Source organism: Hyposmocoma kahamanoa, unplaced genomic scaffold (assembly GCF_003589595.1).
Source record: "Hyposmocoma kahamanoa isolate Upper Pololo Valley unplaced genomic scaffold, ASM358959v1 168, whole genome shotgun sequence".
Lineage (NCBI taxonomy): Eukaryota > Metazoa > Arthropoda > Insecta > Lepidoptera > Cosmopterigidae > Hyposmocoma > Hyposmocoma kahamanoa.
Window position 1 is genome coordinate 2,223,540 of NW_020653608.1, and position 25,531 is coordinate 2,249,070.

Genomic DNA, 25,531 nt, shown 5'->3' on the forward strand with positions numbered 1-25,531 from the left:
ATTTATCCGATTACTTGTTTTCTGAAATGAGACATAAAACCTAGACTTGACGTCAATATGATTTGAGAATCTCCTCCTTTTTTGAAAGCGGTTAAAAACATTTGTTGAACGCCACAACGCAAAAATACTCAACAATAAGAAATAAAAACAAAGCAGCAAACGTTTAAAAGACAGACACCACAATTTGAAATACTGTCATGTGTCTAGCTGTGGCTTACGGAAAAGGATGTCAGTCCGGCAAAGCCACAGCCGAGAATAGACTGTGACCCCGGTTTTCAAATATAAGCTTAAAATATAACTTGTCAGCGTTTAGAAAGATACTTATTTACTTTCTTGTTCAACTTTCTTACTTATTTCGTTGTGCTGCTTATTACGCCAATCGATCACTGGCTTATGACAAGTTTCGTTCTTCCCAATGATAAATGAACAGGAGTGAACTCAAAGATTTTAATTGCTTTCGAGAATTGATGAAATTTTGCATCGAAATTGGTATTTCGTTGCTGTGGCATGTTGATGGATTGCACCTATTCCGTTGTTTGGTGGTCAAGTATTCTTTTTTACTATTTTTCTATCCCATTTTTTTAAAGGCCGTACAGTGAAGTGGTCGTGACAGATGTGATTTTTTTTTGTTAGTTTGCTTGTGTGGGAGTTAACCATATTTTCAGCCGGCAGGAATTTGGCATAAAAGTTTCGGAGAGAATGGAAAATTGAGTGACACAAAAGCATGTTATTTGTTTTTATTAATAAAAATCATGGCAGTATTTGGCGACCTTTATTTATGGACGCCATTTTGGTGCAAATCAGAAGCTCGAGACTCGTAATTTCCTCGCCAATACATTAATGTATTCTGACCGCGAATGAACGCTTGTATTTATTATATTATCTTTTCGGTAATTGTTGTTTGTTCGGGTAACTTATAGCCTTGTTCTTCTGTTCGATCCCGTGAATTAAAAATAATTACAAATAACACTCTCTCAACTATAAATAAATACGCAAAAGTCTTTTTTTTAGGTATAAACCCATTCGTAATTTAGGATTACATTACATGACGTATCAATTTAATTTCATTTAAAATATATCATTTAATAATCAATTAATTATTAATGAATTATGTAACCTTATATTATTATTATACCAACTGTAACTGCGATTTTATACGCGCACACACATAATGTCATTTACTTGTGCCACTAATATATTCTGCCGCCAAGCAGTAATGTGTGCATTACTGAGTTCTAGTTTTGAAGGGTAGGGGTGCTGGAATTACAAGCACATTATCAACTTATGTCTCAGGATGACAGGTGCACTGGCAGTGTGCCTTTGCGATTTAAAGCTCTGAGTGGCACTGTAACAGCTATAGATAGGCGTGCGGCTTAACATTAGGCGCACGACTTACCGTCACTTGATATCATTTAAAAAATTGTAGTTAACAACACTATGGCGCTCCATCAAGCGGTTCCGAGTTCAGTTCAATGGGAAATCAATGTGGGAATCAAATGTTTTTAAATTGTTTCTGGTCCGGGTATTCTAGGTAGAGCCTCCGAGGTAATTACGTTGCTCTGGTGGTCATAGTAAAGGTAATTCCGAAATCGGAATAAAGTCGAACTACGTCATTGGCTTTATATTTTAAATTACTTAAAAAAAAAGTCGATTTTCAATTTTGTTCTGCGGTTACGACATTTCTACGACATTTGTGAACTGATTCCGATGGTTCTTTTCTTGTTGGTAAAGGGGTACCTACCTCGGCAATAGTTCCATTCAGATTTGAAGAGAAAATTCCACCTCTAAGGGTGGCAAATTAGGGAACAAATCCGGTTTATTGGATTTAACCCACTTTTCGTTAACCGATTTCAATAAAACTTGGAAAAATACACTCATCAAAAGTGTTTAGGGATCAAGCACATTTTTGCTAATTACTGAAAATCAGGTTTTTAATAAAAAAAATTAACACCAGTGTATTTTTTCAGTCAATTTCATTTTCAAATTCAAATTACAAACTGGACCAGAAAAAATCCATCGGTGTTAAAAAAAGTTATTGAAAAACCTGATTTTTAGTTATTGCCAAGAACTTGTACGTGTAAATGTACATTTGTACAATGTACTTAAGAGTGTATACAATCTCTAATGGCTTTGGTTAATTCCACATAAAAGTGAGTGTTGAATCCAGTCAATGGTTGAATCAATAACTTTGGAAAAAGTATATAATAAAAGAAAGTATATAATTGAGGATATACACTGATTAGTATACGGTGTGAAAACACGATTCCTTAAAATATTCACTTTAGAAAAAAAAACACAAACTTACCTCGAAATTTTACAAGAAATTATACATTTTTCGAATGGGTTTATATTCAATTTATTCGCATTTTTAATATTCTAGAACATTTAATACATTGTATAGCAAATTATACAAAACTGTAGGCTCCTGTATATTTATTCGCAGTATTTTTCTCACAATTGCAACACAAAAAATGTTTCTCATAATTGCAACACAAAAAATCCACTCTGAAAGACTCATTCGATTGATTGATTTTTTGATAATAAATCTTTGTTACATTTAATTTTCCAAGTCAGAATATCTCCTTAACGGCTACAACCGCGGCGAGTGAACGCTACAAAACCAGTACAACTTCCTTTTACACCTCAGGTGTATGGTAATGACGGTAACTTTTACACCCTCTCTGTACGAAACTATAAAACGCAGCTACGCAAATGTTTTATGTATGTAAAACGAACTAAGTTCTATGAAAAGTGGCTACGTTTCAACTTATGGGACAATAGTTGAAGTTGTGATATGGCTTATGATAACTGTAAAACAGAACCCAAGAAAGGAACCCGTATAGTAAGTTTTGATGGTTGTCTGTTTATTTGAATCTCTAGTCCTGTTTTCGTTCAATTATCGTATCAATGGCATGCGTACAATAATTCTTGCCTCCGTTTTTTTTATAATACAAAGTGACGGAACGAACATGTCGTGCGCCTGGTGGTAAGCGACAGCCATATCCATAATAGTTGGAATGCCACTCACAGCATTAAATCGGAAAGACCTGAGGGGCACTACCACTGCGCCCGTCACCCTGAGACGCAAGTTGACAAGTCCCATGTACCTGTAATTTCACCAGCACCCTTACCCTTCAAACCGGATAATAATGCTGACATTGCTCCTTGGCGGCAGAAATAGGTAAGGTGGCAGTACTTCCCTGGGCGAACTCTTTCATAAGGGTCTCTTCTGCTACTAAATGACTTGATATGCTACTTACTACACTTGATATCTAAAAAATTACGTACCGGGAATAGAATTGGGACCACTTGGATAAAAAACCGACCTCAAAAGTTCGTCTATTTGCCAAGTTTTATGGAAATGGGTTACTTTTAATTGCGCGAAACCGAATTCATCCCCTAATTTGCCACCCTTAGAAGTGGAATATTTTGTTCAAATTTAGATAGGACAGAACTGAGGTACTCTCTCCCTAACATAAAAACAATCATCAAAATCGGTTCACAAATGCCGGAGTCAACGCGTAACACATACACACATAACATACAAAAAATACAGTCAAATTGAGAACCTCCTCCTTTTGGGAAGTCGGTTAAAAACAAATCAAATCAGTGACACGTTTAGCTCTCGTAGACTGTCTCGATCTACGATGAAATAAATATTGTAAATAATAATTGTGTGCAAATGTTTATTTACAATGAGCTACCCCTCGAGTTTCTTGCTCATTCTTCTCAGGGGAATCTGCCTTACGAATGAGAGGTAGAGTTTAATGAACATGACGATTGCAATTGTAATTTGCTTACCTGTTAAATAAAGATTATTTTGATTTTGACATTGACTTTTGAGAAGCAATCGTTCACCCACACAGCAATAGCTCACCATCTAAAAAATAAAATCTTAAACAAATTGAAACCTCCGCTAACGAAGGTCACAACACAAGTTAGCAATTTAGGTGCAAATAAGATTGCGACGGAACGAAAGAAGTTTCGCTGCGGGGAAACAAATTCTATTTCGAAACTCAATGAATACAATTTTATCATTTTTAAGGGGGGACGATGAAATTTTCTTATTTATTGTCGGCTTTAAATGTTGAATATGTTTTTAATTTGATATCTAAATACATTTTCGTACACCATCATCGTGTCGGTTGGTTCAAAAATACATGTGTTACTTGTTTGTGCTGCTTCCTTATCCTTATTTAAACTGCCTCCGTGGCCGAAGGGTTACCATGCCGGATTGCCACGCAGAGGTTGCAGGTCATGTGTGTGTCCAAGGCACCCGCGACACAGGGTTTTCCTATGTGTGCGTTATATTAAAGTTTCAAACTTATAACTCCCCTCTTTATGCGTCGATGGTTAAAAAATTCAAAAATAACGTAGGAATCGTCCGTGATAACAATGACCCTTATACGAGTTTGTTTAGGAACATTTTTATCATGCCGTTGCAAATTTCAGTATTTAGTATCTGCCGCAACTGCGACACAAGCGCCATCTCTGCATGATTGATGGGAGGTAACACATGGCGATGTGTATAGGGTTGTCAAAACTTAGTTATTTTCAATTTGTCCTCTAAGGAAAGGACTTGGGAACCCATGTCATCACTATCACCACGTTCGTTTACGACGATTTTTGTCAACCTTAGCTTAGTTGCAAAGACTAGGCGCTTAAAAATAAGGTCCTGGATTCTGTACCCTGTATGACCAATTTAGGAAACGACATTATTAACACTATTCTGGTTTACTAATTGCCTCCGGAGTTCACTTTGTTACTTCTTATCTTATCGGTGTTTATTTTCTATAGGATCTCATCATCATCAACCCATTTATACAACCCACTGCTGGGCACGGGTCTCCTTTAAGGCGAGGATTTAAGGCACAGTCCGCCACGTTGGCTCAATGCGGGTTGTGGACTTCACACGTTTTCCGAGGGTTGTGAACCTTCTTCGACGTGCAGGTGCTCCTAGTAAATTCCAATTAAATTTTGCACATAAATTCCGAGAAACTCGAAGTGCGAGGCCGGATCCGAATCCACCTCTCTTGCTGAAAGGCTTATTAGGTCCGTATTGACTCATGTAGACTAGTATGTTGCCACCTTGGTGCAGGGTTTGAGACCAGGTACTTGGTGTAGGTTTCTGGCGTATTTTTAAAATTATTGTTGTTGAATATTTGCGAATTGTTGAAAGTAAAGCATGTTAAGCACACAAATAAACACAAAATAGTTAAGATACTCTGGAAATTTTAACAATTTTTTCAGCAATAAAATATATGCATAATGCAAATATATATAATAAATAATAATACAAAGATCGAACACTCAGAAAAAACTCCTTCGATCCGGCCGAATTCGAACCGACGTCTTCTAGCTAACAGTGCCAGACGCTATACCAACTAAGCTGCGGAACGAACCAGGCGGACCTCACGAATTTTTCTGTGCTTGCGTCGTGTCTTTGTATTTGGTTTTTTCAACGACTTTTTAGTCGTAGCGCCATCTATGACAAATCTATGAAAGATTTATCACCCAGTTAGTACCTTTACAGCTACCATTCCTGGCGAGGGATGTCGCTATTCACTACATTTAAAATTTTTATTGAATTGATATTCAATTACGTTTTGTGAAATTACTCCATTAGTTTGTCATAATTATTAATACAAAGATCGAACACTCGAAAAAATTCCTTCGATCCGGCCAGATTGGAACCGACGTCTTCTAGCTTACCGTGCCAGACGCTATACCAACTAAGCTATGGAACTAATCAGCGGACCTCACGAATTTTTGTATGTGCTTGCGTCGTGTCTTTGTATTTGGTTTTTTCAACGACCTTTTAGTCGTAACGCCATCTATGAGAAATCTATGAAAGATTTGTCACCCAGTTAGTACCTTTACAGCTAGCCTAGCGAGAGATGTCGCTGTTCACTGTATTTTAAATTTTTATTCAATTGATATTGTATATATACTATATATAATAATAGGATGACGAGCGCAGGGGCAGTGCCCATATGATCTTTGCGATTTTGAACTCCGAGTGATGCTACAACTGTTACGGATAGGCGTGTCGCTTACCACCAGGCGCACGACTTATTCGTCCCTCCACTTGGTATTATAAAAAAGCTCAGTGTCGTTTGACGGCCTCTTCGTTATCAAAGAATCAAACAATATCAATCCAAAGAATTTCGTAAAGCGGGAACACGTGAAAATATGAAGGGGCAACGTCGGGTGAACATGGTGAATGAGGTAACACAGCTCAAACTAACTGCAATAAGATTGTATGATTTGACACTACCGTGATAAAATTTTATGAACTTATAAAACATAAATCTTTCCCGTTTATTCTTAAAATGCGCGCGAAAATATTATTTTTCAACGACCATAGGCAGTAACAGTTTAAAGAAAAAAACTCTTTTTTGTTTTAAATTACAGAGCGGCACGTACCTGCACGGACTAACACTCAATCAACTCCAATTATCCACTTCTTTGCATGTGATCCGAAAGTTTTTAAGGTGCAATTGAATAGGTGTCTTCTGGGCGAGCTCGCTCAATCGTAGACCCCATCTCCGCTCCAGAGCGCTAGGTAGGTTAAGAGCAAGTAGCTGCAAGCAGAAGAGCTCCTTGTGAAAGAGTTCATCCAGAGAAGTACTGCCACCTTACCTAGTATTTTTTTTTTTAATAATGCTCACATCATTACGTTCCGGCGTTGATAGGACGCGTGCTAGTGGAATTACAGGCGCTTGGCAATTGTCAACTTTTGTTTCAAGGTCACGAGCGCGCTAGCAGTGACCGCTCACAATTTTGCGATTTAAAGCTCTGAGTAACACTGCCATTGTTATGGATAGACGTGTCGCTTACCACCAGATGCACCAATTGTTCCTCCCGTGGCGTGGTATCATAAAAAAAGAAAATTTATTTATTATCCGCAAGGTTTCAAGATGGCCGCTGTGAAGGGTTGCCTATCAGTAGTTCGAAATGACATTTTCCAGGAATACCGTTTCTCCAATTTTCATAACCTCGAAAGTAATTTTGAGAGGAAAATATTTTTTTCTTTTAAACCTAACTTAACCTAATCGTGTCTTTGCGATAAACATCCAACATATCCTGAAAGAACAACGGTTTCGTTATAATTCGGTTTTCGGTGTAATGAAAATTCGAACAAACGTTATTTCGGAAAAAAATCGAGTTTGTGAAAGGTTACCACTGTGAACGTGTAACGATCTAAAATCTGGCAGTATGGCCAATTAGACGCCCTAGTCTGTCTCGGAGGGCGAAAAATTTTACTAATATTATTATTATCAGTGACTAGCATGTTGTCAAAAATTTAACAATGCGACCATTGACTTACAATTATATGGACGTCGGGTCCGCGCTAAAAAGTGTCCGCACTTGTAAGGCGCTAAAATCGTATACAGAACGCGACACTCCGCTTTAGTCTTCGTTTGTTCTACGGACAGCGCGATACTGCGATGACATAACAATTTAAATTTCGAATAGGTTGACTTGGGACATTTTTTTCGTGGTTTTTGTATTAGACCCGTCGTCCATTTATTTGTAAGTCAATGAATGCGACTTATTGTTTAAAATTCGTTAAAGAGTTTGATTTTTTTTTAAATGTAAGGCACTAAACAACAACACCAGACATCTGATCTCAAAACAGGAATTCCCTGTACTATTCAGTACCAACGGAATTCACTCCAAAACAGTACTCGGAACACCCAAACCACAACCAATTTACAAAAGTTATTTCCCAAATTGGTGTCCATGTTGAAAACCGTTAGGACTTTGATTGATTATCCTTTTATTATTACGTATAAGGACACATATAGCACACGCGTTACTAAACATTAATAATGGTAAATTATAAAACATACAATAAATTGTCATTTTGTTACAAATGCATTGGTTCTCGACAGTTATAACTTTTTACCAGGCTAATACTACCTTTGGGATCAAAAATATACGATTGAAAGGCATAAGCCACACACATTAATTTTTTACTGAATTTTTTGTTCATTTATAACGCAGAATTATATCTAGGTGTATTGTGTTATTTTGCCGCGTAAACCCGCAAGCCATTACGTTTATTTAGCAAAAATATGACGTGTACCAAATAGAAAATTGGATAGCAGGAGTTCGTCCAGGGTAGTACTGCCACCTTACATATTTCTGCCGCCAAGCAGTAACGTCAGCATTACTGTGTTCCGATTTTGTAGGGTAAGGGTGCTGGTGAAATTACAGGCACGTGGGACTTGTCAACTCTCTCTCTCTCAACTCAGGGTGACGGGCGCAGTGGTAGTGTCCCTCAGATCTTTGTAATTTAAAGCTCCAGCTCACGCGATACATGCAGCCGTAGACGCATACCACAACTAGAGGTGCCGGTGATGATTTTATACCGATTTATCGGATATCGAAGTTATAACAGGTAAAAGAACTAATATTAATTGCTATTTCGGTAACTACTCTAGCAAACCATAAAGTTTTTAATGCCTGGGTCTGTCATTTAAAAAAATAAACAACTTCAATAATACGTCACGACAATCGTGTGTGTTATTGTTTGGGCTGGTGATTTCGGTGTTTATGTAAGTAGCGTTTTTTAAGTTTACCCTGATTATAAATGTTTATAAACTATACTTTAAGAAGTAATTTCATGGTAAACGTTAGAACCACTCAAACGGAATATTATCATATTTATCCAAGTACACTAAAAATTTCATTTGTGCTTTTTAAGTGCAGGATTTGCGGCGTATTACTGCATTTCATTTGAGATGTTTTTGTTGGTAGTACGGAGGGTATTTGTTTAGCAATGCAGAATAATTATTTTTATTTATAAAAACTTGTATTTAAACTGAATGCTTTTCTAATTTGCGAAACCAAATAGCCGCCGTTTTGCGGTAGGAGGAGCGCATCGCGTGAGCGGTTAGTGGCATTGTAACTGTTATGGACAGGCGGCAAATTAGGTAACGTAGCATTACTCCCCTGGACGAACTCTTTCACAAGGAGCGCCCCTGTCAACTACTGAATTAACCTTTTCAATACATTGCAACGCTTTTCTTTTCAATTAACCATCTCTCCGCAGTGCACATTAAATTTGTAAAGCAAACTCGTATTCGCACGGTCCGTAATGTAGTTAGCTTTTGTACCATTCAATTACACCTTTCATGGCTCATTTAGCTTCTGAAAGTACGTTTGTGCAGCCTTAGAGGTAGTCTGAATTCTGTGTAAGCTTCTATAAATTACAGTGTTCGCTATACGCATAGCAGATACTGTATTTTTGTTTTGAAGATAGACATCTGTGTATGTATATTCTTAAAGTTGAGAATCATCGTTAAACTGAAGTTTAAACTTTAGTACCATCAAAACTCATTCAGCGGTCTTAAAACTCGCGGAAAGAGGAAGTAAAAACCTCATGAGTTGAAGCGATAAACAGTATTTGAATGGTCGTAATGGTGGGTAGTTTGTTAATATTTGATAGAGCCAGTCCGTTTGCCTCGCGAGCGTCGTTTGTTCTGGCTTTCGTGCCGAGCGAACGTCTTACGACTTCTCGGATTGTTTGCTTGGGGAATAAGAGATTAGTGCTTTGATTTATACTTTGCTGTTTGATATTTGAAACGATGTTGAGGTCTGTTAAAATATTTACGTCCTGTTTTTAATTCAATGTTAAAACTTAAACTTCATAATAACCAAAATTGAGCTTTGGAACAGGTCGTTAATATTTTTAAATAGTGATTAAAAAATAAGACATGCTTCCTTAAAAAATTTACGAAATTTTGCTTTCACCCTTTCTATAAAACATCGACGACTTTTACTTACATTCCTAGTAGTCGCTCTGTAATCATTGTAACGGTTTGTCTTAAAAACATCTCCAAACTATTATATATTTTATACGTATACGAGTATATATTCATCATATTGTCCAGCTGGACGCTAGCTGGACAATATGATGAATGGCAAATTATGATTGATGTGGTGTTGCCTGATAATTACTTTATCACTGTAGCCTGTCTCCTGGGAGCCTTGTTTTGCTGTAAATAGGTTTGATGATAGTGTTGTGTTAATACACAGTCGAAATAGTGTAGCAGGGGCGTCTATTGTCCTATGAAATAAACAACTACATATACGCTCCGTATGGACAATGACCTTAATCGTCTCGGTTAAAACAATCGCGCTCAATAGCTTTTTATTAGATACTAGCTGGGGCTCGCAACTTCGTATGTGTAAAGTAAATGGAATAATACAATACAAATAAATAAATACTTCGAGTAGTCTGTTGTATTCGTACTATACTCATTTTCATAGTTTTATTGGATCTCCATACAAATTATCATCTCCTATTTTACCCCCTTTAAGATTTATTTATGTGACAAAAAATTGCCAATGTCCTTCTCTTACTTACTTCTAAATATATTTACTTCTAAACTTGGTTCAGCGGTTTAGGCACGAAAACGTAACAAACAGAGTTACTTTCGCATTTATAATAATATATATTTTAATGATGATAATTAAGTTATCAAGAAATAACAGTATTTATTTATCGAGATCTTTTACTGTTTTTCCGGATTTAAATCGCGTATATTTGTTTTTTCAAACAAACCGACGTTTCGGGCCCTTTACGGGTTCCATGGTCACGGCTGACTGAGGTGGTACAGTCTTCAACCAGTTATGTCTAATATTAATGCAAACCACCCTATTTTTTCACTATAGTTACAATAGTTATTAATTAAATACCTTATTTTTTATTTTACAAAGAAAACATTCCAATTTACGCTACATTCAGTTTTACAAATTATTTTATTGAATGAATTTTTATTAAGTTCAATTTATTATTAATTAATAATACAAATTGGAATAAACTAAACATATTAATTAGTACTGCAGTCTTATGTCTGTTTGGGATTTTATTTTTTTAGAGGAAATACTGGATCCCAAACAGGTGGTACGTAGAAACCATCTTCCCTGTTGAAATTAGGATGTTTTTTAATTTCAATGGCTTCTCGCAGCATCCTGGGTAGATAACGGACTTCTTCTGCAAGGATTTGTCAAACTTCATTGAATGTGTAGGTTTATCCATGACATGCTCGCAGACTGCAGACTTGTTTACGCGACGGTGTTTCACATCAGCTATATGTTCTTTGTTTGTCCAATATAAGAGAGACCGCACTCACAGTCAAGCTTGTAAACTCCTGCATCCTGTAAGGGGATGTTACATTTCACGGGTCTCACGAACTGAGAAATCTTCTTCAGTGGCTTGAAATAGGTCTTGATAGATGCACGCCTGAGGACTCTTCCGATCTTGTCTGTAACACCTCTCACGTAAGGTAAGATGGCAGGTCTTCGCTCGACTGTTGGTGGTTTCACACGGGGCCTGCGGCATTGGCGTGGAATCTTCAACTTATTCGCATGTAGGACTTGTTTTATATGCTGAAGTTCCCCTGCCAGATGATTACTGTCGCAGAGTATTTATTTACTTAACCAATGCTGTCTTCGACTGTAACAATAAGTGTCGATATGTTTTTGATAAAGTTGATTCCCGGGAAAGGGTTTTTGAACGAAACTTGATGTGAGAGAAAAAGTGTTTAATTTGTTGAATTCTCAAGTACAATTCATACGAAATTAAAATGAACCCGTCTTTAGACAAAAAATACGATACGGTTACTTCTTATTAATAATAGAATATTTAACAGCAGCGGAACTTCTTGTGAAAGAGTTCATCAAGGGATGTACTGCCTGCCATCGTACTTTGTTCTGCCACCAAGTAGTAATGCGAGAAGAAGGGTAAGGGTGATTATGAAGTTACAGGCACATGAGACTTGTCAACTTAGTACAACTTACTTAGGCTCAATTTATATTGCGGCGGAAGGGAATGAATGAATTTTTGTAACGTACAAAATAGATATCCAACCAAAATCTTCCTCGGAATGCGCGATCGCAAATCGAGCATGAATAAATTGAACCTTACTCCGGCGGGCGCAGTGGCAGTGCCCCTCAGATACTTGCGATTTAAAGCTCTGAGTGGCAACCGCAACTGTTACGTACAGGCGTGTCGCTTAACATCAGGCACACGATTTGTCCATCCCTTCACTAGGTATCATTATAAAAGAAGACAAACATTTTTTCATTAAAAAATAAGTGCACGTTTGACTTCCATCTCACCTGATGGAAAGCGACGATGAGGTCGACGATGGAGCATGCACACCTATATAATGCCTATTCACTCTCGCCTTGAAAAGTCCCGAGTCGGCCCAAGAAATTTCGCTCTTTAGCCGTTTGCCACACCGTATGTCCGTCATACTGTGGCAGGAATCCTGTAATCATGATAATTATTTAATTTATCGAATGTTGCCCATCCCTACACCATGACTGCAACAATAATTGGTAATTAGTAATTCTGTCCCCAAAGCCACAATAAAAGTAAACATCGTAATTAAACCTGAAATTAATTACTTAATCTATTTAGTATTTTTACATTAGTTTAATGGTTCGTTAATACGAGTCATTGGTTAAGTGACATTTTACACCTTAATTAATTTTGTATGGGTTTAGGTTTTTTAACTTACGTCAATTATATTTTTAAACGAACGACATTGTCAAATGGGGTAGTAATGTTATATTGGTTTGTACTTAACATGGTTATTTTGAACATATTATGTTAATAATACATACAGTGCAGACAAGGAAACAAGACAAAAAATAAATAAATAAAAATACGTTATTCTCCAACACAATGTATAGAAACAAAACTTGAATAATACCTTGAAGAAAAGGCAGACATTTCAGGCTTCGCCTCATAGGTTTTAACTTTTTTGTAATACCAAGTGACGGGACGAACAAGTCGTGCGCCTGGTGGTAAGCGACACGCCTATCCGTAACAGTTGCAGTGCCACTCTGATGTTTAAATCGCAAGTATTATAGTGGGATGCCATTGCCCCGTCACCCGGAGACATAAGTTCAATGTGCCTGTAATTTCACCAGTATCCTTATCCTTCAAAACCGAAACACAGTAATGCTGACACTACCGCTTGGTGGCAGAAATAGGTAAGGTAGCAGTACATCCCTGGACGAACTCTATCACAAGGAGCTCTGCTGGTGCTACGCACCAATTGCCTGGCCACAAACTAGGGAATTTTTCGTACTTTGAGTACCAGAGCAACGGAATTCACTCTACGACACTACCCAGAACACCCAGACCAGAACCAATTTAGAAAAGTTCATTTCTCAAATTGGTCCTACCTGGAATCGAACCCGGGACTTCCTCATCTCTGCGCGTTGTGCAAACCATTGGGCCATCGATAGCCTGGTGGGGGAATGGTTGCTTCTCTATTAAGGGGTCGATGATGGTTCAAATCCCTATGACTAAACTATGTGATGATGTGTATTTGGGGATTCTTACACTCTGGTGTGCAACTCTCAATTCCGTATTCCGGTTTTTAGGCGTGCTGGTAAAATTACAGACACATGGGACTTGTTAATTTGTCTCAGTGTGACCGGCGCAGTGATTTAAAGCTCTGAGTGACGCTGCAACTGTTATGGATAGGCGTGTAGCTTACCTTCAGACGCACGACTTGTTCGTCCCGTCACTTGATATTATAAAAAAAAATGCATTGTCGAAGGTCTCAACCCTCACCTTGTGATGGTGAAGAAATATAATAATATAGTGGAGATATATATTAGACAATAAGTTGAAACATACAGGTAAGGTACAATAAAAGCATACTAGAAAGGAAAACTATGATTTATAAATAAAATTGGATCTCCGCGGCAAGGTGCCCAAGATGCTGGCAGCGTTCCTCCTTTCTAGGGCTACACTGATGTCGGGCAAGGTGTCTCTGGGTTTCCCATAAAATTTTGTACAAATGAAGGGCACTGGCGTCCAGCGGCGAGATGGGCGGATGACATCGCAGGAATTGGGTGGCAAACTTGGATGAGATTAGCACGGGATCGTGGGGAGTGAAACTTGGAGGCCTATACCCAGCAGTGAGTGAAGTCAGGCTGTACATGATGATGATGAAGGGCTCCAAAGCCTGTAAATAGGGATTCGGAACCGAGGTCCTGGCACTTATTACTTCTTATTCTTCCCGCCAGCTCAGCTGGTAATCATATTATAGTAATAATAATAACTCTATTCACAGCCATAAACAAGCATAAACCTAAGAACCATTCTGATAAATCTATAAAGTTGGTCCAGGCGTTTTGAAACACAGACAAAGACTTCATTCTTATAACTCTTGTCTTTTTGCGTCAGGGGTTAAAAACACAAACATAAGGACGCATTCCTCTGTAAAATTACACAAAATCACCAGTTTACTACACACGAAATGACGTCAAGCGAGAATGTTTAAACTTAACCCATCAAAGAATTCCCTCTGTAAAATAAACCCAGAATTACTCATACATATGTAGTTTTGTACAAAGTTTAGTTAATTCTGGCGCACTAAAACCAACGCTGGTATACAGCGCGACTTTAGTAAGGGGGTGTAATATTAAAGTTAACTGAGATACAGGGCAATTCCTAAAGACTAGTTAAACTTTAGTCATTGTTTAGAAACATTTTAATATTGATCATATCTTTTGATAATTTTGCAAATGTATTTTTTTAAATAAACGGTATTTTCGTATGTTTGATATGTATATTAATTGTTCCTTCTATATTCGTTGATCTACGGATAAATTATGAATGAACTGCATTTAAGGTAAGGTAAGGTTCAGCTAAATTAATATTCAACATTAATATATTAGATCCTCCTTTTTCATATAGGTCAAATCTTGGCTGCGCCCTCCAGTCAGTAGGTTAGGTTAAGTTATATATATGAAAAAGCAGCACGAGCCGAGTGAGCGAAGCGAGCGTGCCGCGGATGCGGCCAGCGCGTGCTACAAACTTAGAATAATAACGCATAGAAACCTAGTCCGCACACGCTAAGTGAGGCAAATTGAAGCGCGCCAAAAGGGCCTACACGAGCGGGCGGGCCTTCAGTGCTCAAGGTCAACTTGCACCGCGAACAGCTACAGAATTTTAGCTAAAAATGACGAAATGTGCGGTAAATGAGTGTAAAAATACGTCAGACAAACATAAAATAGATACTAACATCACATTTCACAAGGAAGTAACGCGTTTCAACTTGTATTTTTATATAAATATTCACTAAAACCGAAAATTAACCTACTACTAAAGCTAGCCTACATGAATTTGATTCATTCTATGCGTTATTATTCTAAGGCTACAAGCGAATTTACTTGCGTTTCCGAACATGCTTTCGGGTCAAATTATGTTGTAATTAATATAATAATTAAATTTATACAAACCAAACATTTTTTGCGTACCAAAGCAAATTGAAATATCCTTAGATTTTTGTTTATTTTATGTCTGAGAGAAAAAGGATTATCATCTTCATGATTTGCAAATGCATGCCTTTAAATAACAATCTTCGATTATATGAGAACAATTTGATTATCGTCCACTTTTTTCAATCACCGACGTAAAAAGAGGGGAGTTATAAATTTGTATCTGTGTGACTAGCTGAGGCATTATAGCTCCCAAACGAATAGACTGATCTCTAATCATTATTTTATTTATTTGAAAACTCTTTTTGGTTTGTTACAATTTTCATTGAAGTTTTATTATTAATTCCAATATTCGATTCGGAATTTCAAATTCTATGTGTTGATGTAAATAATTGATTTCCGTTAAAATTGTAATTACATTAAATACACTGAGAAAATAAATGTGATTGAAATAAACAAAATGTCGTTTAAGGTGATCGTGTAACTTGATTCCTTGTGACACTTTTAAAGCATAACGATTGCAGCAACCATTTTAATTATTGTAGCAGCCATTTTAGTTAATACAACAACCATTTTAATTAATGAATTTGATCATGTTGTGTTCGATTTTGTAAAGCAGAAAGACTAAATTAATTATGGTAAATTTTACAAGGGTTGTTTTATACCGTATATTGTTTTTTAATTTTGTATTACTCTGTTGTAGTTTAGTTCTTTCATATCTTTTTTAATATCTATTCTTTTGTATTGTTGTCCAGCTGTCTTAATGAGTAGGAATTCATCTCGCCATCTTTATTTTTTCTCTCACCCTGTATAGTATGTAGTGGTTATTTCCGTATGAGAAGGCAAAGGATCCAGTCGGGGGAAAATTCGACGATTCACAGTTCAAATCTTGGTGGACGCGATGCAGAAAATTGGACCGCGTGTTTGGTATACTCCAATGAATTCCACTGGAATTTTTTTCCGATTCCTATATTCATTTGGATTCCAATTTCTATTTGAAGTTTTCGTTTATTTTTAAATGTAATAGAAATAAAATATGTTGTGTTTATCCAAGGGACTTTACATCCATTTAAGCAAGAGTTTGTGTAAGAATTTAACAGACACGTGTACAACGTAACTCTATTTCCCTTGCTCAGTACATACAGGGTTATTTTTAACCGACTTTAAATATAAGTGATAACTCATTTTTGAACCGATTTTGATGATTTGTTTTATTGTTGGAAAGAGAATATCTCGGTAGTGGTCCCATTTAAATTTGAAGAAAATATTCTACCTCTAAGGGTGGCACACTAGGGGATGAATCCGGTTTCGCGCACTTTCCGGTAACCGATTTCAATAAAACTTGGCAAATAGATGTAATTCCACGAACTTTTAGGGTCGGTTTTTTAGTACTCTGCACTGAGATTATTAAAATATTAACAACCTTGCAGGAATAGATTACTAACATTATAAACAACAACTTTGTTCCGTAACTTGTGACAAAACATGATAAATTTACCAAAAGTAAAGTTTTAGGTTTTTTTTATACTATCTGACACTTTTTGGATCTGTATTTGGTAGTAAATTCCAACGTGCAGGTGTCCCATCCGACGACTCTCCCGTTTTGTACGGAGTTATCACCGTTTAAAGCGATCGATAGGTATGCTAAAAGACGTCGCTTCAAATCCGGCCGGATATTATAAAAATAAAAATGTAAATGCAATGAATAGCGATATCTCTAGCCGAGCCTGGTATCTGGAAAGGTAAATTGGGTGACGAAACATCATAGATTTCCGATAGACGGCGCTACGGCTAAAAAGTCGTAGAAAAACCAGATACAAAGATACGACGCCAGCACATATAAAAATTCGTGAGGTCCGTACCTTAATTGGTACAGGGTCTAGCACGGCATGCTAGAAGATGTCGGTTCGAATCCGGCCGGATCGAAGGAATTTTTTCTGAGTATTCGATCTTTGTATTAATAATTATAACTTTCTATTTAATTTAAATTTCTTATCAAAGGTGTTAATTTGAATGCATTACTTTAAGAATAGATTAAATCCAATGGGGAATATGAAAGAAGTGTGGTATGAAATCAGGCTGCAAAAATTGCATATACAATGCATTTTTTGCATTTCAATTAGTTTGTGCTTTAAGATAAGAAATTCAGAAAGTAAGACCACGATATTTGACTGGTATTGATGTTAATGATAAATGTATTCAAATATAGGTTCACAAAGAGCAACCCCAAAAGTTTCTTACTCATTCTTTTCAGGGGAATCTGCCTTACTAATGAGCAGTAGAATTTAATCAGTATGACGATTTCATGTGTAATTTGCTTACATATGAAATAAAGATCATTTGACTTATTGAAAATAAAGACAAGAAGCGAGCGAGTCGAGGTTTTTTTTTTATTAGACGAATCTGCTTAAGTTGTTCACAACGAGTAACACAAGGTCTGCTGACTCGATTTGTGACTCAGTATGTAAATGGTGGCACCTAGTTTGGCACACAGACTTGTCTTTTTTTTAAATATCAAGTGACGGGACACAACACGCATATCCATAACAGTTGCAGTGCCATTCAGAGCTTTAACCCTTACTCTTCTAAAGCGGAACGCATTAATACTCACATTACTGCTTGGTAGCAGAAATAGGCAAGGCAGTACTTCCCTGGGCGAACACTTTCACAAGGTGCTCTACTGCTACTAAATCTTCCTAATGCAGCGTAAATTAAGCTACTCAAAAAACGCGACTTACAACTCACAAGATTACGCTCGTCCGACTTCACCCTTAATATAATTATAAATAACATTCCGTTTAGTAAAGTACATACTGCCTATCAGTAGGCGTCCATCACTCCGACAACCGGCCAGCCGTGGGGATTATGCCGGCTACAAAAAAGGTCACAATAACTATCTTCTTATTAAGGTGCCTCTCCAACTAGTGTAGGTGGGCAGTCAGCTCAGCATATTTAGCTTTATTCCTGGCGAGGCCTTTATTCCTCAGCCACGATTTTTTCCTTCGACCAGCTTTCCTTTTACCAGCAACTTTTCCTTTCATTATTAGTTGCAGAACCTTGTTTCTGTCATGCCTAAGTACATGACCAAGATATGCAACTTTTCTCAGTTTGATGGTCTGCAAAAGTTTACGCTTCTGTCCAACTCCATGTCCATGATACTCGTATGTGAGTCCATGATAAGTGCAAATTTTTTCTGTCAACAATAACTATAACAAAACAAAATAACTCAAAGTGTTATACCTATTACGCTCCCATACACGTATTGCAGGGTTGTGGTTTGGAAGGAAATTCATTCTACAGCCAGGGCTTAGTAACGTGCTTGAATTTCATAGTTTTTGTTTGAAAATTATAGACGTGCTGCGGTAACGTCAGGATCGTAACAATTTGTTATGGTGCTTTCTGTTTTGAATGACTATAGACCATTATCGTGTAATTTATAGTTTCAGAACTTTGCACGTCTGGTAAAGTGATGATATATCTGACGTTTATAATACAGTACAACAATTTGTGATGAAATTACAGGCATATGAGACTTATCAACTTATGTCTCAGGATGAGCGCGCATTGGCAGTGACTGTGGCTACTGTTATGGACAGGCATGTCGGTCGTACCGTCACTTGATATCATTATAAAAAGCACTGCGCCCGATAGCTATGTATGTTATACATAAAATTGACAATTCTTTGCAGGAGTACTCGTCATACAGTGACCCAAATGTGTCATGTTACTACCCAATAAATATACCCCCACCACATAATCGTGAGCTTCGCACCCCTCTCTACTCTTTACAAAGTTATATTACAAGAACCTTCTTGAAAGGAAGTTCGGAGGTCAATGTGTTTTGTCGCGTTTAAACGTGGTTTGCCATTACCTCGATTTAGTGGCGATATGTGACTATGGGCGGAGTCACGTGCCGAGACTAGTGTGGTCATGACGTCACACACTTTAACACTTGTAAGTGATATAATATCGATAATGTGAGAACACCTTTTTAATACGATGGCAAAACAAATTTTCTCTCTAAGAGCGGGTACACAAGGCCACTGTTAGAAGCGCGTCATATGCAGTCGTTAACAATCCGTAATAATACCTTTGCATACACGCGCGACTTAACCCGAGACGCGCGTTTGTATCGCTTCTAAAAGTCGCCATTGTGACCCTTCCTAAGTGGCTATGTCAATTTTTTTTCTAAGAAATCTACTGTCCCTTGGCCCATTTTAATTTCATTTTTAACCGACTTCAAAAAAGAAGGAAGTTCTCAATTCGATTGTATTTTTTTGTCTATGCTACGGGATTACTCCGACATTTGTCAACCGATTTCGATGATTCATTTTTGTTGGAACGGGGTATCTCATTCAAATTTGAAGAAAACATTCCAGCTGTAAGGGTGGTAAATAGGGGATGAAAGGCATTTTACACACATTTTACACAAACTTTTGAAGTCGATTTTATTTGTAAAAAAGTTGTAATTATTAATATACAACTCACGAAAGAGTCGAAGTTAATAGTATTCGGCGAGTCGAGTTCAGGTACGACATTTTCATTATGTAGTGATGGCATGCAATACTTTTTCTAAGAGTAAATTAAAATAATGAAACACAACCAATATTTAATGTATATTTAATCAGGAGGTAGTAGAGCGTTGGAGTGGTGTCATATTTGATATTTTAATTAGCAAAAATACGACGTTCTTTTTTTGAAATTAAAAAGTAATAAATAAAATAAAAATTTTCCGTTCAGTAGCGAGTATCATAGACAACAACATTTTGGTTCAGAACTAAAAAAAAGAGCGGGTTTTTGATATGGTTTATAAAATTATAATTGACAGAATTAAGTACAAGAGTGGAAAAACGATTATTACCTGGTCTCAAACTAGGGCATTCCTTGTACTATGAATGCCAGAGCAACGAAATTGACTCTTGAGCAGTGACCCAGATCACCGAGTTCAGATCGATACCCCCAAAGAACACTACACCAACTTCATTTTTGGTTATTTTCTTTTTTATTTAGTTTCTTGTTTCTTTATTTTTTTTCGCAAAATAAATACCTTAATTATTTGTATTATATTATATGTTTACATCAAAAACAGAGAATGACCAAACATAAAGTTGGCGTATTGTTCATTGGAGATATCGAAATTTAGAAAAGATTTCCAACATTCGTCATACCCAAAATTGAAATCGAGACCTGTTTATCTAGCGGCCACAGTGACGACTACTGGTGGATCATCGAATCATTGACTCCAGTAAGACGTAATGCACTGCGTAATGGAAACGCACACTTGAATTTTTAATTTACCTGTACAAAACGTTGAGAAATATATACGGTTTCCCAATATAAACATCGCATCGGAAGGTACATTAACAATACAATTTAATAACAGAGGAAACACAATGGTTTCGACAACAATACCTTCGTATCTCTCATCATTGACGACTACCTTTGTTGTTGTTCTCCTATCTGGCTAACTCAGCCAACAATGTGGTGAGAAACCCACCACAGCAACTAGCTATAGTCGTTTTCTCAACATCATTCACTAAAATTTTAGCCCTTTGCTTCCTGAGCCAAAGTTTTGATCTTAAAGTTTGTAGCAACCAGATAACATTTGGAAGGCAAACGATTGGAAGACCCACAGGGGCTCAATGAATTGGCGCTGTGGACACTGGACACGTAGGTCCGGGAATCGATGCCTGGTAGAACCAATTTGGGAATAAACTTTTCTAAATTGTTTCCGGTCTGAAGTACTGTACTGCCTCAGAATGAATTCCACTATTATTATTATTAAACGAAACACAGTTAAGTTTGTAACTTCTTACTGAGAATCTCCTATGAAAACAAAATTAACAATGAGTTATCTTAAGTGGTGGTAAGATTTCTTTTTGTCAATTTACACCGACTGGTACAACCTAGAGCAAATCATGCTTGACACTTTGTTCTTTGGACCGTACTTGTTGTAAGCGTTATAGAGTTGGATTAAAATCATAAGCTAGAACTTGTACCTCTACCCTTTCTAAAGAACACAAATTAAAAATATCTCATCTCGAACTATGTATGTTCTGGCCCTTATTGTACAATACACAAAATTTATAATAACCCAACCAAATAAAAATAAAAATGTAATATCAATTAAATGAACAATTTCAAAAGCTTCCATTACAAAAATGCTATTACAGTACAGTAATTTTTCGACGACAAATATTAAAAGGATGCACTCAACTATGTGAAAGACAGCCGCAGATGGCGCAGCGTTGTCGTGCAGAACCACGTGGAAGTCACGACCCTTATTAATGAGGAATACGAAGCGAGGAGGAGGTTTAAAAAAATATACACATATTTTTCCAAACAACCTAAAGTATACAACCTACTCGATACATTAAGCTTATCTAACAAAATCTTCAGACATCAGGAAAACCCTGAAACCCTGTCAGGTATTTGATGAAACAACACTTCCCCGCTGCCAGATTTATTATTCTTCTACGTTCTCAGTCCTTGTTTGAGTAAATAAAATTTCTCTTTTTACTAAAAGATTAAGTTAGTTTCGATTTATTGAACACGCTTCCTTTGATTCGAGTTGCATTTATGATTTTCAATATTTTATATAACAACGTTCTTTGAATCTTTCTTCGATAGAATATTTTCATACGGTATATGTATAAAAATTCCTTTCAAACATAATAGAACTCAAGTTCTCAAGTTATGTTTATTTGTAGGTTTTGTACCTCCTTGTTGGCATAAATAAACATAATATTCGTTTTATTTGCCTGAGTGCTTTCTATATTCACATATGTGTGTACCTACTCATTGTACGTACATAGATACCTATGCATTAAACTATGTATTAGTCGAATGCTTATTTATTTACTTGTAACGAACCTATGTTTTTCATGTTCTGTTTATTTATAAAGTACCACCTTGTTCAATGTCAAATAGTCACTTTGTAATGTTACCTTTTTTATTTTCCGCAGAAATCGTCACGTTATTGGAATGCCAATAAAAATACAATTTGTTTGCAACATCTTCCGCGAATAGACCATGAAATAAACCTTTCAAATACAATCTTACTCCTGTCTTAACACACGTTATATCACTGCGCCGTAACATTTGCGAGCCACCCTTTCGCGAACCGATTCCCCCCGGCCCCCGCGCCTCGGAAACCGCACGAATACTCTCTTACATAACAATAATACCTTTTCTACAGCCTCCCTGATAAATAGCTTACTATACATACATGTACTCGGTACCTACAGTTCGTCGCCTCTGCAAAACCAAAACCACGTGGTTCAATAAAATATGCGCAGCTGTCAGCGCCATCTGTTGAGTGGTGCTGGAACTATGTGGATAGCTTGCTGAGTAAGTCACTATGGTTCGCGTTGAATAACGTATCCTGAAGGACTTCAGCGAAAAACTTTGTTTGATACTCACTAGATGGCGTTGCTAGTAGCAATTGTAAAGGGCCCTAAACTAATTCCTTTTTTTATTTGTTTCAGCTCTCGGAACTCGAACAGCGGGTTCTGGAGGCCGAGGGCAGAGCAGAGGAAGCCGAGGACAAGGTAAATAAATAAATGAAAACCAAACTTTAAACATACACAAACTAATAACACACTCTCTCAACGTACCAATGCAAGCAAAAAATATTTTTCATCCCTTTCAAAAGCAACGTTATACCTTCTATTTCCAATCCAGGAGCCTCTAAAAGCTTTTCTCCAACAAAATAGACCTAGAGCTGCAAGTCAGGAGGGTCAGCAAAAACATGCCATTAATACCACGGGTTTTCTGTTGGAATGACAGGACCGTCGTCAGTGCTGGGTTACGTTAATTACATCGGCAAATGTGTAGCTCCTTTATCACACTCAAGTTGCTTATTTATTTATGAGTTTATGAGAAAGTACGTGTATTTTGCTAAAATTTCTAAACAAGTTTGTTGGCGAGAATCCAGTTTCAATGTTTTGTAAGGACGAACATATATGTATACTGTCGAACCACTTTATCCTGGGGTTCGAAATTATATTGCAACATTTAAGTGTAACTTAGGCAATTTTTCGTGTAGGTTTTTGATACTTACTGTACCTACCTTTCATGAGTTAGGACTAAATTTATTAATATATATACAGATATTATCGCTAAGGTGATCGCGATTGTTAAGCCGGGTACTCACTAGCAAGCTGTAACTGCAATCATTGCTTGCTATATAACAAACAATCAGTGAGTACGGCTTGCGAGCTTGCTGCGAGCGGAACGCGTGCGGTTCGCAGTGAGCCGACGATAATCAAATACTCATTCTAGCGAGCACGATAGAACCTCGTTACTGTATCTGACACGTTGCAGATACAGCTCGCTAATGTGTATCATCTGGCTTTACATGTCATTCGAAATGAAACCTATTTGTGATGATACTATTTTTCGTTATCTCTAATGAACACTAGGCGAACTTTATGTTTTGGTAATTTTTGTAAACAACTACGTTATTTCATTTACTAATATTATGCTCCCTGAATTTACTGAAAAAAAAAGTAAGGAAACAAAAAATGAAATGCAAAAAAAACAAAAAACGAATTTTGTAATAAAAAATAAAGAAACACAAAACAAAATTAAAACAGAACAGGTCCAAAAATTTGATTTTCATAGTGTTCATTGAAGGTATAGTTTTAACCGACTTAAAAAAAACGGTGTTCTCATTCAACGTATTTTTTTTTTCGTGTGTATGTTACGCGATTACTCCGACATCTGTGAACGGATTTCGATGATTCTTTTTTGGTTGGAAATTGGGTACCTCAGTTGTCGTCCCATTCAAATTTGAAGAAAATATTCTACCTCTTAAGGGTGGCAAATTAGGGGATGAACCCATTTTACAGGATTTCATACATTGTCCAATAAAACTTTGCTTTTTTTATAATAGAATATTTACTTTTTCAAACGAAGTAACGTTTCGGACCCTTTACAAGTCCCATGATCACTGCTGACTGGGTTGGTAAAGTCATCAAAAATTTATGTCTAATATTATCAAGTTACAAACATATAGCTATTTCTGCCTAGGTTTTTCGGGCATTTAGTCTAGAGCATTTAGTTCTGTGTAGAAAATTGACGAGTCTACGTTCCATTACCACGTCCATTTAGCCCTCCGATGTATTCATTTCTCGTAAATCTTTTCAACAATGGTTTTAGGCTAATAAAGCTGTCCATTAGTAATTAATAGCTGGGGTATGGATGAATTAATTATGTATAGGGTTACGGCCTCGTTAAAATGGAGCGGTTACTAATTACGGATATTCGTGATAGTAAGGTTTATCATATCATAACCATAATTGCTTTATTCAAACGAAAATGCAAGGAATGGCTTATTTTGCAACAGATATCGTCACGTGCGTGGGTGCTGCGGGCGGGCTTCGGGCGTGCGTGCGTGCGTGCGTGTTTGAAGAATAAAGTTTTTTTATTATATTAAATTTTTTTATAAAAACACAGACCTCAAAAGTTGGTGAAATTACATCTTTTTGCCAAGTTTTATTACATTCGATTACCGGTAAATTCGCGAAACCGGATTCATCTTCTAGTTTGCCACCCTTAGAGATGGAGTATTTTCTTGAAATTTAAATGGAATCGAAAAATTTAAAATGGAATTTAAATGGAAACGCCCAAAGGCATGGGGCAGAAGCGAGGTCGTTCTGTTCTTCAAAAAGGGTGATAAACCATTCTTGAAGAACTATCGGCCAATCTCGCTTCTGAGCCATATCTAAAAGTTGTTTTCAAGAGTTATCACGAATCGTCTCGTTCGCAGGTTTGACGACTTCCAACCTCCCGAACAAGCCGGTTTCCGAAAGGGTTTTAGTACCATAGACCACATCCATACGGTGCGGCAGGTTATACAAGAAGACCGAGGAGTATAACCGGTTACTTTGCTTAGCGTTTGTGGACTATGGGAAGGCCTGTGATTAGATCAAGACCTGGGCAGTGCTGCAGTCTCTCCAAAGGTGCCAAATAGACTATAGGTATATCGAGGTGTTAAGGTACCTATACAAAAACGCCACTATGTCAGTCCTATTACAGGATCAGAGCTCTAATCCTAACCAACTGCAACGAGGTGTGAAACAGGGAGATGTGATATCTCCAAAATTGTCACTGCTGCGTTGGAGGATATTTTCAAGCTTCTGGACCGGAGAGGACTTGGCATAAACATCAACGGCGAGTATCTAACACACCTTCGATTTGCCGATGATATAGTTCTTATGACTGAGACCTTGGGAGACCTGAACACAATGCTCGAAGATCTCAGTAG

At 37.1% G+C, this 25,531-nt stretch overlaps 1 protein-coding gene across 12 annotated transcripts in view; it reads left to right on the forward strand.

Annotated features, from left to right (window-relative positions):
- LOC113225609 (uncharacterized protein CG43867) overlaps positions 1-25,531 on the forward strand; it is a 472,277-nt gene that overhangs the window by 355,128 nt on the left and 91,618 nt on the right. For all 12 annotated transcript variants that reach the window (XM_026457966.1, XM_026457952.1, XM_026457960.1 and 9 more), the window contains exon 3: positions 22,749-22,811. In XM_026457966.1, the coding sequence (XP_026313751.1) occupies positions 22,749-22,811 (63 nt within the window). The remainder of the gene's footprint in view (positions 1-22,748; positions 22,812-25,531) is intronic.